The 13,423-nt window shown below is 48.5% G+C and overlaps 1 protein-coding gene and 20 non-coding genes across 21 annotated transcripts; all 21 read left to right on the top strand.

The window, feature by feature from the left end:
* Positions 1–81: 81 nt before the first annotated feature.
* Positions 82–4,449, top strand: LOC131537424 (uncharacterized). Its single transcript, XM_058770817.1, has 5 exons — positions 82–203; positions 330–1,131; positions 1,232–1,420; positions 2,016–2,419; positions 2,729–4,449. The coding sequence occupies exons 1-5, from the start codon at positions 186–188 to the stop codon at positions 3,965–3,967; spliced, it is 2,652 nt and encodes an 883-aa protein (XP_058626800.1). The 5' UTR covers positions 82–185; the 3' UTR covers positions 3,968–4,449.
* A 584-nt stretch (positions 4,450–5,033) lies between these two features.
* trnan-guu (transfer RNA asparagine (anticodon GUU)) lies at positions 5,034–5,104 on the top strand. The gene has a single exon. It is a non-coding gene; the product is annotated as a tRNA-Asn (tRNA).
* Positions 5,105–5,932: 828 nt separating this feature from the next.
* trnak-cuu (transfer RNA lysine (anticodon CUU)) lies at positions 5,933–6,005 on the top strand. Its single transcript has one exon. It is a non-coding gene; the product is annotated as a tRNA-Lys (tRNA).
* A 149-nt stretch (positions 6,006–6,154) lies between these two features.
* trnan-guu (transfer RNA asparagine (anticodon GUU)) lies at positions 6,155–6,228 on the top strand. The gene has a single exon. It is a non-coding gene; the product is annotated as a tRNA-Asn (tRNA).
* Positions 6,229–6,356: 128 nt separating this feature from the next.
* Positions 6,357–6,429, top strand: trnak-cuu (transfer RNA lysine (anticodon CUU)). The gene has a single exon. It is a non-coding gene; the product is annotated as a tRNA-Lys (tRNA).
* A 144-nt stretch (positions 6,430–6,573) lies between these two features.
* trnan-guu (transfer RNA asparagine (anticodon GUU)) lies at positions 6,574–6,647 on the top strand. Its single transcript has one exon. It is a non-coding gene; the product is annotated as a tRNA-Asn (tRNA).
* An 826-nt stretch (positions 6,648–7,473) lies between these two features.
* trnak-cuu (transfer RNA lysine (anticodon CUU)) lies at positions 7,474–7,546 on the top strand. Its single transcript has one exon. It is a non-coding gene; the product is annotated as a tRNA-Lys (tRNA).
* A 149-nt stretch (positions 7,547–7,695) lies between these two features.
* On the top strand, positions 7,696–7,769 carry trnan-guu (transfer RNA asparagine (anticodon GUU)). Its single transcript has one exon. It is a non-coding gene; the product is annotated as a tRNA-Asn (tRNA).
* A 128-nt stretch (positions 7,770–7,897) lies between these two features.
* On the top strand, positions 7,898–7,970 carry trnak-cuu (transfer RNA lysine (anticodon CUU)). The gene has a single exon. It is a non-coding gene; the product is annotated as a tRNA-Lys (tRNA).
* Positions 7,971–8,114: 144 nt separating this feature from the next.
* trnan-guu (transfer RNA asparagine (anticodon GUU)) lies at positions 8,115–8,187 on the top strand. The gene has a single exon. It is a non-coding gene; the product is annotated as a tRNA-Asn (tRNA).
* Positions 8,188–9,004: 817 nt separating this feature from the next.
* trnak-cuu (transfer RNA lysine (anticodon CUU)) lies at positions 9,005–9,077 on the top strand. Its single transcript has one exon. It is a non-coding gene; the product is annotated as a tRNA-Lys (tRNA).
* A 148-nt stretch (positions 9,078–9,225) lies between these two features.
* On the top strand, positions 9,226–9,299 carry trnan-guu (transfer RNA asparagine (anticodon GUU)). The gene has a single exon. It is a non-coding gene; the product is annotated as a tRNA-Asn (tRNA).
* Positions 9,300–9,427: 128 nt separating this feature from the next.
* On the top strand, positions 9,428–9,500 carry trnak-cuu (transfer RNA lysine (anticodon CUU)). The gene has a single exon. It is a non-coding gene; the product is annotated as a tRNA-Lys (tRNA).
* Positions 9,501–9,644: 144 nt separating this feature from the next.
* Positions 9,645–9,718, top strand: trnan-guu (transfer RNA asparagine (anticodon GUU)). The gene has a single exon. It is a non-coding gene; the product is annotated as a tRNA-Asn (tRNA).
* An 823-nt stretch (positions 9,719–10,541) lies between these two features.
* trnak-cuu (transfer RNA lysine (anticodon CUU)) lies at positions 10,542–10,614 on the top strand. The gene has a single exon. It is a non-coding gene; the product is annotated as a tRNA-Lys (tRNA).
* Positions 10,615–10,763: 149 nt separating this feature from the next.
* On the top strand, positions 10,764–10,837 carry trnan-guu (transfer RNA asparagine (anticodon GUU)). Its single transcript has one exon. It is a non-coding gene; the product is annotated as a tRNA-Asn (tRNA).
* Positions 10,838–11,141: 304 nt separating this feature from the next.
* trnan-guu (transfer RNA asparagine (anticodon GUU)) lies at positions 11,142–11,215 on the top strand. The gene has a single exon. It is a non-coding gene; the product is annotated as a tRNA-Asn (tRNA).
* An 826-nt stretch (positions 11,216–12,041) lies between these two features.
* On the top strand, positions 12,042–12,114 carry trnak-cuu (transfer RNA lysine (anticodon CUU)). Its single transcript has one exon. It is a non-coding gene; the product is annotated as a tRNA-Lys (tRNA).
* A 149-nt stretch (positions 12,115–12,263) lies between these two features.
* On the top strand, positions 12,264–12,337 carry trnan-guu (transfer RNA asparagine (anticodon GUU)). Its single transcript has one exon. It is a non-coding gene; the product is annotated as a tRNA-Asn (tRNA).
* Positions 12,338–12,462: 125 nt separating this feature from the next.
* Positions 12,463–12,535, top strand: trnak-cuu (transfer RNA lysine (anticodon CUU)). Its single transcript has one exon. It is a non-coding gene; the product is annotated as a tRNA-Lys (tRNA).
* A 141-nt stretch (positions 12,536–12,676) lies between these two features.
* On the top strand, positions 12,677–12,749 carry trnan-guu (transfer RNA asparagine (anticodon GUU)). The gene has a single exon. It is a non-coding gene; the product is annotated as a tRNA-Asn (tRNA).
* The last annotated feature ends 674 nt before the right edge of the window (positions 12,750–13,423 follow it).

Here is a 13,423-nt window from a genome sequence, read left to right as displayed (position 1 = left end):
GGTACACCACCCAATGTGTTGACTTCCTCAATCAACCCGGGGTGATGCGGTAAAATTCAGGAGCCCCAGAGCCTACAGTGGTGCCAAGCTGCAAGTGGCTGCTCACCGTCTACAGCCAAGACATCCTGACAAGGCTGGATGAAATACATGCAAGGATAACATCCACCTATGGCTCTGTCTTGAAGATGGATTCCACTAAAAAGGTTAGTTGTGGATTTTTGTTTCTTAATGCTGTTGTTTATATACCGGCACGTCACTGTATCTGTATTTTACATGGTGTGATGTTTGATTACATTTACAGCGTAACTTCAATTCATCTCTTATTACAGATCACCAAGAAGCTGGCTGGGACAGCGAGGGGAACGGGACTCTGGCTTACCTCTGTTGGCAACGAGTTTGGTCAGGTGCTCATAAGTGTGCTGACAGCCCAGGAAGGAGCAGGACTGGACATGATGGTAGACGGTCTGGTGAAAAGATACCAGCAGGCTGGTGTGGATCCACCTGCTGTGTTGTACGTGGACTGTGGGTGCTGCACCGAGCTGGGCGAGACCAAGCTGAAAACCAGATTCAGAGGCTGGCCAGATCTCGTGATACGCTTGGACATCTGGCATTTTATGCGCAGGATTGCCTTGGGGTGTACAACTGATGCCCATCAGCTGTACCCCATCTTCATGTCACGGCTATCAGCATGCATCTTTGAATGGGATGCGGCTGATGTCTCTATGCTTCGCAAAGCAAAGAGAGAGCTGTTGATGTCCCAGGGTTGGCCTGCGCTGACAGAAGAAGATGTCAGCAAGCATCTGACCAGGGAGGAGCTGGCTCTACATTGCCGGAGGAGGACCTGTGGAGAGGAGACTACCATCCTTCTCCTTGAAAGACTGCTTACAGAACTCCTGAGCAGCAAGGGCAATGACTCCCTGGGTGTTCCTCTCCTGGATCGAGAAAGGATGGAGCACATCTGGAGTGTCCAGAAGAAGCATGTTAAGTGTATCCAAGACCCCCCTGGTGTTGTGCTCTATACAGAGACAGGGAGCTTAACCAAGGGAGGTGTGCTTCTGAAGACATACAGATGTGCCAGAGGCTCCACTTCTCTCGAATCCTTTCATTTACACCTTAACCGTTTCATCCCAGGTACGTCTTTGTCACACACACTGCACATATGTAAAGAAAGAACATTAAGTGTCTTTGTGTGTTTATTTAACACTCCCTAAAAACTGTTGTCTGTTTACAGGGACCAGTGCAAACAGTCTGAACTTTCAGATTTATTTGCTGGAGGGTCTACACAGGTGGAACCAGGATCGGGAGGCTGCTTCCCTGTCATCGGAGCCATCAGCTTTACGCAGCTACACAGGAGAACTCGTTCACTGTGTAAACAGCAATTATGAAAAGCTGTTTGGCAGGAAAGTGGTCCCCACGTTTTGTCCCCTGCACGTTACACGGTAAGATAATTTATTATTGTTAATTAACTTGCAATTTCTGTGTAATCTCAGTCGATATTTTATATTTAAGCCTATAATTTTTTTTCTTGAAACATGCCCTCTGTCGTCTGATTGATATTTTCTATCAAGTAAAAGGCCTTTCAGTACAATTGAACAGACGTCTACCTTGAGCTCATACTTCACGTGTCCTTTTGCTGTGAAATCTTTATTATTAGAAAGTAATTGTTATTTTTAGAAAGATTAACTTGGATATTATTAGTAATATTTGGTGAAGCAACTTAGGTTTACTTGATTAGAAAAGTCAAGTTACATGTAAGAATCAAATATGCTTGTCAGGTTTTTGAGAAACGTTTATTTGTATGTCTCTCAATCATAATTGTATTGCATTGCATTTTATGTTTTGCCCCCACAGTTACAGGTTTATGGCCTCTGAATAAATGTTTTTTTTTCTCCTTGACTATGAGCTCCATGTTCTCACACTATTACACTATATGAGCTACTACAAATGCCTTATGTATCAAATATGATACACAACAATTGTATTTAATCCCTGTTTGTTTATTGTTTTTATTCCAGGTGAGCTCATTGGAGTGCAGTATCTGTTCCAGCAGACTGGTCAGGCACTGCAGGACATGAACCCAGACTCTGAGGAGACTGCAGAACTCATCGAGGACCTTAATGTGGAGGAGCGAGATGAAGATGAGGGCTTCTGTGGCGTCAGCGAGGATCACACCATTGCAGATCCAGAGGTTGTTCTGTCACCACCCTCTTCCACACTGACACTGGGTTCTTCCACCCTGGTCACCAGCAGTGACACGGCTGAACTGGGTTCCACATCCCCTGCACTGATCCCTGACCCTCAGTCTCCATCATCACCTGGACCCTCAGGGACTGCTGTCTCACCTGTTCCTTCTGAAACATCTGTTTCACCACTCCCCTCAGAGCCAGAGGATGCTGGTCAGGATGATGATGAAGAGACGGTAAATGCCACTCCTCTGTATTTCTTTCAAATAAACTAGAATAATTCAAACAAGGATGGATCAACATCTAGTTCTTACTACTGCTTTAAATCCAGACTTTTCTCAGATTTGAAACTAAAGTCATTAGTAAGCAACAAAGATGCTTCGAGTCAAATCAATTTTATTTCATTAGTGCTTTATACTATACAGATTGTGTTAAAACAGTTTCACGCTGATAAACAGGAAAATAACATAATTTTTTCCATCACATTTGTTCGATGCATAGTTCCATAATTGATTCTATTTTGTGCTTGTGTTTTTTTTTAATAGGCTGTTGACTACCAAAATGTCCCGGGATATCAACATGTGGACAGGCTGGCAGAATATCTGGTGGAGCTCCGGGGTCACACAGCCCTCAGCCTGACCAATCAGGAAGCCAACACCATAATTGCACTTTGGCAGAATCTGGATGACCGGGACAAGCAACGGGTGGTGTATGCAGCTCGACACCAAAAGAGACTGCTGAGTGGACGCTTCAGAGTACCAAAGAGGCCCACTCAAACCCCTGGAGTAGAGAGCACTATCAGAAGTGTGCTGGGTGCAAGCAGCGCACCTGCTCAGTGGCCTGACTGTTGCCGTCTGGTGGAGACCATCTTCATCAGGCTTTGCACTATTCACCCAAGCCCCAAAAGAAAAGGCAAAGGAACGCTGTCGAGATGGTCTCTGATCCTCCAAGCCTACAGAAGGATAAGGCAGCTTGTACTGGGCAACAGCTTGGTGATGGGAGGAACCTCAATGCAGCTGGTGGAGGTTAACCAGAACACCCTGATTCAGTGGTACAACAACAGACAGAAAAAGCAGGAGCTGTCTGTGCTGCTTCAGGGCATTCAGTTGCCTCAGACCCTGCCTGAAGCTCAGGAACCTCTCCAGGCTGCCAAACGCCCACGGACTGAGCCAGAACAACCAGCGGAGCAGCACCAGTACAAGTTACCAGAGAGCACAGCAGGTCAGGCAAAGCAAAGGCAGACTTCTACTGGACGACCCCCTCTCAGACCCAAGGCACCAGCACGGAGTCCTATGTTGGTTACGCCATCAGCACCTGGAGCATCAATGCAGATGGTACCCAACATACTCATACCAGCAGCGCCAGGTTTCCAGGGTGTGCCGATGCTTCAGGGTGTGCCAGTGTTCCAGGGTCTGCAAATGGTTCAAAGACTGCCAATGGTCCAGGGAATGCCAATGGTCCAGGGAATGCCAATGGTCCAGGGAATGCCGATGGTTCAGGGGATGCCAATGCTTCAGGGGATGTCAATGATACAGCCACAGTTACAGCCTACAGTTGTGCAGGGCACCAGTTTACAGCCTGCTGCACCAGCTGCCAGTCCGCAAGCCATGCCCAAGAGACCCTACAAGAGAACTGTAGAGGCAAACACTTGCAAGAAGTGCGGGCAGTTCAAAACAAGTGTAACGGGACATAGCCAGTACAGGGGCAGGGTGTACTGCCCACAGACTGAGACCGTTACAAAAGAACAGTGGTTAGAGGAAATGCGGCGAACTGTTCCCAAATAATCTATATATTTTTTTATTTATTGTAGTGTTGTATATACTTGTTTAAATATAGTTCACTGTTGTTAATGTTTGTGTTGAACATTATTTAACTTTTTGTTTTTAAACATTAATATTTTATTTAACTTTTTATTTACTGTTTTTAAACCCTATTTAACTTTTCATTTAACTTATTTAGTGTTTTTGAAAACTTGATATTTACCGTTTTATTTACCTTTTAATTTACTGTTGTTTGAAAACTTATTTAATGTTCATTACTGTTCTGTTAGCATAATTGTAAAATAAAAAACAAATTGGCGAATTATTGCTTTTTGATTTCTACTTTTATTTTCATTTTATTTCTTTTAATTTATTGTTTGTAAACTTATTTAAAATTTAATTTATTTAATACGCATTACTGTTCTTTTGGCATAATTGTAAAATAAAAACAAATTGGCAAATGATTGCTCTTTTATTTTTACTTTTGTTACAATATTTCATCAGTACACTGCAACAATAGAACATGTCTATAAAAATATAATTTGTACATTTTGTCATTGTCACAGACATTTGTCAGCATATTAATTACTATTTTGCATCTTTTTCATTAGAAATAACAGATTTGTTTCTTGAATGAATGTAACCTAAATAAAAAAAACAGCTTAATCAGAATAAATATCAATACAACTACTAAATAACTAATAATAACAACAAAAACACATTTCCAAGGGTATACTTTAATTTCCATGAAAGAATATCAAAGAAAGTACATATGTACATTTTATTAACCTTGAAACGTCTTTTATTTAATGAAATTAACAATATTACAAAAAGTTGTCTTTAGCTGGATTCAAACCCCGGTCTTGGTGAGCACCTGCAATAGGAAACAGTGTAATATAAATGCGCGATTTTCCCGCACGAAGAAACCGGAAAACGTATCACTGCGCGTATGCTAAGGAAGAACTGTCTTTGAACGTCAAATTTCACCCTCTCTTTTCTTCTTTTTTCTTTTCTCTTCTTCCCCTTCTCTTTTTCTTCCTTCCTCCTCTTCTTCCCTTCTTCCCCGCCTTTGACGGACGATTGTTCCCCAGCTTTGGCGCAACCGGTTAGCGCGTTCGGCTGTTAACCGAAAGGTTGGTGGTTCGAGCCCACCCAGGGACGAAGGAAGCTTTTTTGCTGCCATTCCGCCATGTGTCGGCAAGCTTCCGGATTTAGAACACGAGCCACCTGCCCACTAGCGCAGCGTTCACAGCTTTGTCAGTTGCCTTGTGTTAAAAGAAGACAGAGGGTGCTAGGTGAAGGTTTGTATCAGCTCAAGTTTGCAGTGGCATGTACATGACGTGTTCATGTTTTGTTCCGGGTGGTGGAGGCCCGTGTTCCAGGGAGGTCCTGCTCAAAACCTCCTCTAGGAGCAGCAGAAAATGCCATGAAAATCACATTCAAATAATATAGTGTCGGAATCTGCAAACTGCATTCACGCAGCGGGACAGAACACCATGCCTGGAACGTTTGTGGAGCTGCCTGAACCTGTAGCCTATCAGGCTTTCGGACAAGAGGTCAATCGATTTGGCGCGCTTCTATATGTACTAGAATCTTTGTATTTTCAGATTCCGGTTGGAGGTTGGGTCCTCCGATTTTTGCTGTTTGGCTCACTTTTTGCCTTTGGAAATTAGGAGAAGTTTGCCTTCAGTGACCACGCTCTCTCTCTCTCTCTCTCTCTCTCTATCTCTTGCCACAGATAGAAACGGAACTTTAACTCCGGGTTTTGATTGTGCATGTTATCGGCCTGCTCTGCTTGTTCAAACTGTGTTCCACAGCAACAGGCATGGCTAAAACAAACAAAGGACACTCTAAGCCAGGGGTGTCCAAACTCTGTCCTGGAGGGCCACTGTCCTGTAGTGTTTCGCTATAACCAGCTCCAAAAGACCCGCCTGGAAGGTTCTAGTCTGCCTGGTCAGATCTTGATTAGCTGATTCAGGTGTGTCTTCAGCCCGGCTAGCTCAGTCGGTAGAGCATGAGACTCTTAATCTCAGGGTCGTGGGTTCGAGCCCCACGTTGGGCGTTTCTCTTTGCTTTCTCTCACTTCCCAACGGGCCCTCAGTTTCCAGCGAGTCTCTTGACCTGAGTTTGCTAACGCAGGAGACGTGTGTTGTCTCAGCTGTGTGGCACGCACGGCGCTGATTGTTTTCTCCACATGAGCGCACCTAGCAGGTCTCTGTGGCGCAACTGGTTAGCGCGTTCGGCTGTTAACCGAAAGGTTGGTGGTTCGAGCCCACCCAGGGACGAAGGAAGTTTTTCGCTGCCATTCCGCCATGTGTCCGCAAGCTTCCGAATTTAGCACACGAGCCACCTGCCCACTCCGTTTCGCGCGTGAAAATCGGGCACTGATAAAGACCGCCACAAGCTCGCAGCAGCCCGGCTAGCTCAGTCGGTAGAGCATGAGACTCTTAATCTCAGGGTCGTGGGTTCGAGCCCCACGTTGGGCGATTCTTTTGGCTTTTTGTCACTTCCCAACGGGCCCTCAGTTTTCAGCGAGTCTCTTGACCTGAGTTTGCCAACGCAGGAGACGTGTGGCGTCTCACGGAGCTGATTTTTTTTGCCACCGCACTCCAGACCAACACACCTCGCAGGTCTCTGTGGCGCAACCGGTTAGCGCGTTCGGCTGTTAACCGAAAGGTTGGTGGTTCGAGCCCACCCAGGGACGAAGGAAGCTTTTTTGCTGCCATTCCGCCATGTGTCGGCAAGCTTCCGGATTTAGAACACGAGCCACCTGCCCACTAGCGCAGCGTTCACAGCTTTGTCAGTTGCCTTGTGTTAAAAGAAGACAGAGGGTGCTAGGTGAAGGTTTGTATCAGCTCAAGTTTGCAGTGGCATGTACATGACGTGTTCATGTTTTGTTCCGGGTGGTGGAGGCCCGTGTTCCAGGGAGGTCCTGCTCAAAACCTCCTCTAGGAGCAGCAGAAAATGCCATGAAAATCACATTCAAATAATATAGTGTTGGAATCTGCAAACTGCATTCACGCAGCGGGACAGAACACCATGTCTGGAACGTTTGTGGAGCTGCCTGAACCTGTAGCCTATCAGGCTTTCGGACAAGAGGTCAATCGATTTGGCGCGCTTCTATATGTACTAGAATCTTTGTATTTTCAGATTCCGGTTGGAGGTTGGGTCCTCCGATTTTTGCTGTTTGGCTCACTTTTTGCCTTTGGAAATTAGGAGAAGTTTGCCTTCAGTGACCACGCTCTCTCTCTCTCTCTCTCTCTCTATCTCTTGCCACAGATGGAAACGGAACTTTAACTCCGGGTTTTGATTGTGCATGTTATCGGCCTGCTCTGCTTGTTCAAACTGTGTTCCACAGCAACAGGCATGGCTAAAACAAACAAAGGACACTCTAAGCCAGGGGTGTCCAAACTCTGTCCTGGAGGGCCACTGTCCTGTAGTGTTTCGCTTTAACCAGCTCCAAATGACCCGCCTGGAAGGTTCTAGTCTGCCTGGTCAGACCTTGATTAGCTGATTCAGGTGTGTCTTCAGCCCGGCTAGCTCAGTCGGTAGAGCATGAGACTCTTAATCTCAGGGTCGTGGGTTCGAGCCCCACGTTGGGCGTTTCTCTTTGCTTTCTCTCACTTCCCAACGGGCCCTCAGTTTCCAGCGAGTCTCTTGACCTGAGTTTGCTAACGCAGGAGACGTGTGTTGTCTCAGCTGTGTGGCACGCACGGCGCTGATTGTTTTCTCCACATGAGCGCACCTAGCAGGTCTCTGTGGCGCAACTGGTTAGCGTGTTAGGCTGTTAACCGAAAGGTTGGTGGTTCGAGCCCACCCAGGGACGAAGGAAGTTTTTCGCTGCCATTCCGCCATGTGTCCGCAAGCTTCCGAATTTAGCACACGAGCCACCTGCCCACTCCGTTTCGCGCGTGAAAATTGGGCACTGATAAAGACCGCCACAAGCTCGCAGCAGCCCGGCTAGCTCAGTCGGTAGAGCATGAGACTCTTAATCTCAGGGTCGTGGGTTCGAGCCCCACGTTGGGCGATTCTTTTGGCTTTTTGTCACTTCCCAACGGGCCCTCAGTTTTCAGCGAGTCTCTTGACCTGAGTTTGCCAACGCAGGAGACGTGTGGCGTCTCACGGAGCTGATTTTTTTTGCCACCGCACTCCAGACCAACACACCTCGCAGGTCTCTGTGGCGCAACCGGTTAGCGCGTTCGGCTGTTAACCGAAGGTTGGTGGTTCGAGCCCACCCAGGGACGAAGGAAGCTTTTGCTGCCATTCCGCCATGTGTCGGCAAGCTTCGGATTTAGAACACGAGCCACCTGCCCACTAGCGCAGCGTTCACAGCTTTGTCAGTTGCCTTGTGTTAAAAGAAGACAGAGGGTGCTAGGTGAAGGTTTGTATCAGCTCAAGTTTGCAGTGGCATGTACATGACGTGTTCATGTTTTGTTCCGGTGGTGGAGGCCCGTGTTCCAGGAGGTCCTGCTCAAAACCTCCTCTAGGAGCAGCAGAAAATGCCATGAAAATCACATTCAAATAATATAGTGTTGGAATCTGCAAACTGCATTCACGCAGCGGGACAGAACACCATGTCTGGAACGTTTGTGGAGCTGCCTGAACCTGTAGCCTATCAGGCTTTCGGACAAGAGGTCAATCGATTTGGCGCTTCTATATGTACTAGAATCTTTGTATTTTCAGATTCCGGTTGGAGGTTGGGTCCTCCGATTTTTGCTGTTTGGCTCACTTTTTGCCTTTGGAAATTAGGAGAAGTTTGCCTTCAGTGACCACGCTCTCTCTCTCTCTCTCTCTCTATCTCTTGCCACAGATGGAAACGGAACTTTAACTCCGGGTTTTGATTGTGCATGTTATCGGCCTGCTCTGCTTGTTCAAACTGTGTTCCACAGCAACAGGCATGGCTAAAACAAACAAAGGACACTCTAAGCCAGGGGTGTCCAAACTCTGTCCTGGAGGGCCACTGTCCTGTAGTGTTTCGCTTTAACCAGCTCCAAATGACCCGCCTGGAAGGTTCTAGTCTGCCTGGTCAGACCTTGATTAGCTGATTCAGGTGTGTCTTCAGCCCGGCTAGCTCAGTCGGTAGAGCATGAGACTCTTAATCTCAGGGTCGTGGGTTCGAGCCCCACGTTGGGCGTTTCTCTTTGCTTTCTCTCACTTCCCAACGGGCCCTCAGTTTCCAGCGAGTCTCTTGACCTGAGTTTGCTAACGCAGGAGGCGTGTGTTGTCTCAGCTGTGTGGCACGCAGGCGCTGATTGTTTTCTCCACATGAGCGCACCTAGCAGGTCTCTGTGGCGCAACTGGTTAGCGCGTTCGGCTGTTAACCGAAAGGTTGGTGGTTCGAGCCCACCCAGGGACGAAGGAAGTTTTTCGCTGCCATTCCGCCATGTGTCCGCAAGCTTCCGAATTTAGCACACGAGCCACCTGCCCACTCCGTTTCGCGCGTGAAATTTGGGCACTGATAAAGACCGCCACAAGCTCGCAGCAGCCCGGCTAGCTCAGTCGGTAGAGCATGAGACTCTTAATCTCAGGGTCGTGGGTTCGAGCCCCACGTTGGGCGATTCTTTTGGCTTTTCGTCACTTCCCAACGGGCCCTCAGTTTTCAGCGAGTCTCTTGACCTGAGTTTGCCAACGCAGGAGACGTGTGGCGTCTCACGGAGCTGATTTTTTTTGCCACCGCACTCCAGACCAGCACACCTCGCAGGTCTCTGTGGCGCAACCGGTTAGAGCGTTCGGCTGTTAACCGAAAGGTTGGTGGTTCGAGCCCACCCAGGGACGAAGGAAGCTTTTTTGCTGCCATTCCGCCATGTGTCGGCAAGCTTCCGGATTTAGAACACGAGCCACCTGCCCACTAGCGCAGCGTTCACAGCTTTGTCAGTTGCCTTGTGTTAAAAGAAGACAGAGGGTGCTAGGTGAAGGTTTGTATCAGCTCAAGTTTGCAGTGGCATGTACATGACGTGTTCATGTTTTGTTCCGGGTGGTGGAGGCCCGTGTTCCAGGGAGGTCCTGCTCAAAACCTCCTCTAGGAGCAGCAGAAAATGCCATGAAAATCACATTCAAATAATATAGTGTCGGAATCTGCAAACTGCATTCACGCAGCGGGACAGAACACCATGCCTGGAACGTTTGTGGAGCTGCCTGAACCTGTAGCCTATCAGGCTTTCGGACAAGAGGTCAATCGATTTGGCGCGCTTCTATATGTACTAGAATCTTTGTATTTTCAGATTCCGGTTGGAGGTTGTGTCCTCCGATTTTTGCTGTTTGGCTCACTTTTTGCCTTTGGAAATTAGGAGAAGTTTGCCTTCAGTGACCACGCTCTCTCTCTCTCTCTCTCTCTATCTCTTGCCACAGATGGAAACGGAACTTTAACTCCGGTTTTGATTGTGCATGTTATCGGCCTGCTCTGCTTGTTCAAACTGTGTTCCACAGCAACAGGCATGGCTAAAACAAACAAAGGACACTCTAAGCCAGGGGTGTCCAAACTCTGTCCTGGAGGGCCACTGTCCTGTAGTGTTTCGCTTTAACCAGCTCCAAAAGACCCGCCTGGAAGGTTCTAGTCTGCCTGGTCAGACCTTGATTAGCTGATTCAGGTGTGTCTTCAGCCCGGCTAGCTCAGTCGGTAGAGCATGAGACTCTTAATCTCAGGGTCGTGGGTTCGAGCCCCACGTTGGGCTTTTCTCTTTGCTTTCTCTCACTTCCCAACGGGCCCTCAGTTTCCAGCGAGTCTCTTGACCTGAGTTTGCTAACGCAGGAGACGTGTGTTGTCTCAGCTGTGTGGCACGCACGGCGCTGATTGTTTTCTCCACATGAGCGCACCTAGCAGGTCTCTGTGGCGCAACTGGTTAGCGCGTTCGGCTGTTAACCGAAAGGTTGGTGGTTCGAGCCCACCCAGGGACGAAGGAAGTTTTTCGCTGCCATTCCGCCATGTGTCCGCAAGCTTCCGAATTTAGCACACGAGCCACCTGCCCACTCCGTTTCGCGCGTGAAATTTGGGCACTGATAAAGACCGCCACAAATCTTAATCTCAGGGTCGTGGGTTCGAGCCCCACGTTGGGCGATTCTTTTGGCTTTTTGTCACTTCCCAACGGGCCCTCAGTTTTCAGCGAGTCTCTTGACCTGAGTTTGCCAACGCAGGAGACGTGTGGCGTCTCACGGAGCTGATTTTTTTTGCCACCGCACTCCAGACCAACACACCTCGCAGGTCTCTGTGGCGCAACCGGTTAGTGCGTTCGGCTGTTAACCGAAAGGTTGGTGGTTCGAGCCCACCCAGGGACGAAGGAAGCTTTTTTGCTGCCATTCCGCCATGTGTCGGCAAGCTTCCGGATTTAGAACACGAGCCACCTGCCCACTAGCGCAGCGTTCACAGCTTTGTCAGTTGCCTTGTGTTAAAAGAAGACAGAGGGTGCTAGGTGAAGGTTTGTATCAGCTCAAGTTTGCAGTGGCATGTACATGACGTGTTCATGTTTTGTTCCGGGTGGTGGAGGCCCGTGTTCCAGGGAGGTCCTGCTCAAAACCTCCTCTAGGAGCAGCAGAAAATGCCATGAAAATCACATTCAAATAATATAGTGTCGGAATCTGCAAACTGCATTCACGTAGCGGGACAGAACACCATGCCTGGAACGTTTGTGGAGCTGCCTGAACCTGTAGCCTATCAGGCTTTCGGACAAGAGGTCAATCGATTTGGCGCGCTTCTATATGTACTAGAATCTTTGTATTTTCAGATTCCGGTTGGAGGTTGGGTCCTCCGATTTTTGCTGTTTGGCTCACTTTTTGCCTTTGGAAATTAGGAGAAGTTTGCCTTCAGTGACCACGCTCTCTCTCTCTCTCTCTCTCTCTATCTCTTGCCACAGATAGAAACGGAACTTTAACTCCGGGTTTTGATTGTGCATGTTATCGGCCTGCTCTGCTTGTTCAAACTGTGTTCCACAGCAACAGGCATGGCTAAAACAAACAAAGGACACTCTAAGCCAGGGGTGTCCAAACTCTGTCCTGGAGGGCCACTGTCCTGTAGTGTTTCGCTTTAACCAGCTCCAAAAGACCCGCCTGGAAGGTTCTAGTCTGCCTGGTCAGACCTTGATTAGCTGATTCAGGTGTGTCTTCAGCCCGGCTAGCTCAGTCGGTAGAGCATGAGACTCTTAATCTCAGGGTCGTGGGTTCGAGCCCCACGTTGGGCGTTTCTCTTTGCTTTCTCTCACTTCCCAACGGGCCCTCAGTTTCCAGCGAGTCTCTTGACCTGAGTTTGCTAACGCAGGAGACGTGTGTTGTCTCAGCTGTGTGGCACGCACGGCGCTGATTGTTTTCTCCACATGAGCGCACCTAGCAGGTCTCTGTGGCGCAACTGGTTAGCGCGTTCGGCTGTTAACCGAAAGGTTGGTGGTTCGAGCCCACCCAGGGACGAAGGAAGCTTTTTGCTGCCATTCCGCCATGTGTCCGCAAGCTTCGAATTTAGCACACGAGCCACCTGCCCACTCCGTTTGGCGTGAAATTTGGGCACTGATAAAGACCGCCACAAGCTCGCAGCAGCCCGGCTAGCTCAGTCGGTAGAGCATGAGACTCTTAATCTCAGGGTCGTGGGTTCGAGCCCCACGTTGGGCGATTCTTTTGGCTTTTGTCACTTCCCAATGGGCCCTCAGTTTTCAGCGAGTCTCTTGACCTGAGTTTGCCAGCGCAGGAGGCGTGTGGCGTCTCACGGAGCTGATTTTTTGCCACCGCACTCCAGACCAACACACCTCGCGGGTCTCTGTGGCGCAACCGGTTAGCGCGTTCGGCTGTTAACCGAAGGTTGGTGGTTCGAGCCCACCCAGGGACGAAGGAAGCTTTTTTGCTGCCATTCCGCCATGTGTCGGCAAGCTTCCGGATTTAGAACACGAGCCACCTGCCCACTAGCGCAGCGTTCACAGCTTTGTCAGTTGCCTTGTGTTAAAAGAAGACAGAGGGTGCTAGGTGAAGGTTTGTATCAGCTCAAGTTTGCAGTGGCATGTACATGACGTGTTCATGTTTTGTTCCGGGTGGTGGAGGCCCGTGTTCCAGGGAGGTCCTGCTCAAAACCTCCTCTAGGAGCAGCAGAAAATGCCATGAAAATCACATTCAAATAATATAGTGTCGGAATCTGCAAACTGCATTCACGCAGCGGGACAGAACACCATGCCTGGAACGTTTGTGGAGCTGCCTGAACCTGTAGCCTATCAGGCTTTCGGACAAGAGGTCAATCGATTTGGCGCGCTTCTATATGTACTAGAATCTTTGTATTTTCAGATTCCGGTTGGAGGTTGGGTCCTCCGATTTTTGCTGTTTGGCTCACTTTTTGCCTTTGGAAATTAGGAGAAGTTTGCCTTCAGTGACCACGCTCTCTCTCTCTCTCTCTCTCTCTCTATCTCTTGCCACAGATGGAAACGGAACTTTAACTCCGGGTTTTGATTGTGCATGTTATCGGCCTGCTCTGCTTGTTCAAACTGTGTTCCACAGCAACAGGCATGGCTAAAA

This window comes from Onychostoma macrolepis, chromosome 03 (assembly GCF_012432095.1).
Source record: "Onychostoma macrolepis isolate SWU-2019 chromosome 03, ASM1243209v1, whole genome shotgun sequence".
NCBI classification, from domain to species: domain Eukaryota; kingdom Metazoa; phylum Chordata; class Actinopteri; order Cypriniformes; family Cyprinidae; genus Onychostoma; species Onychostoma macrolepis.
This window is presented reverse-complemented; position numbering and strand designations above follow the sequence as displayed.

Coding starts and splice junctions, on each gene's coding strand:
- LOC131537424 (XM_058770817.1), top strand. Junction 1,132..1,231: donor CCTTAACCGTTTCATCCCAG/GTACGTCTTTGT, acceptor GTCTGTTTACAG/GGACCAGTGCAAACAGTCTG. Junction 1,421..2,015: donor GAAAGTGGTCCCCACGTTTT/GTCCCCTGCACG, acceptor TTTTTATTCCAG/GTGAGCTCATTGGAGTGCAG.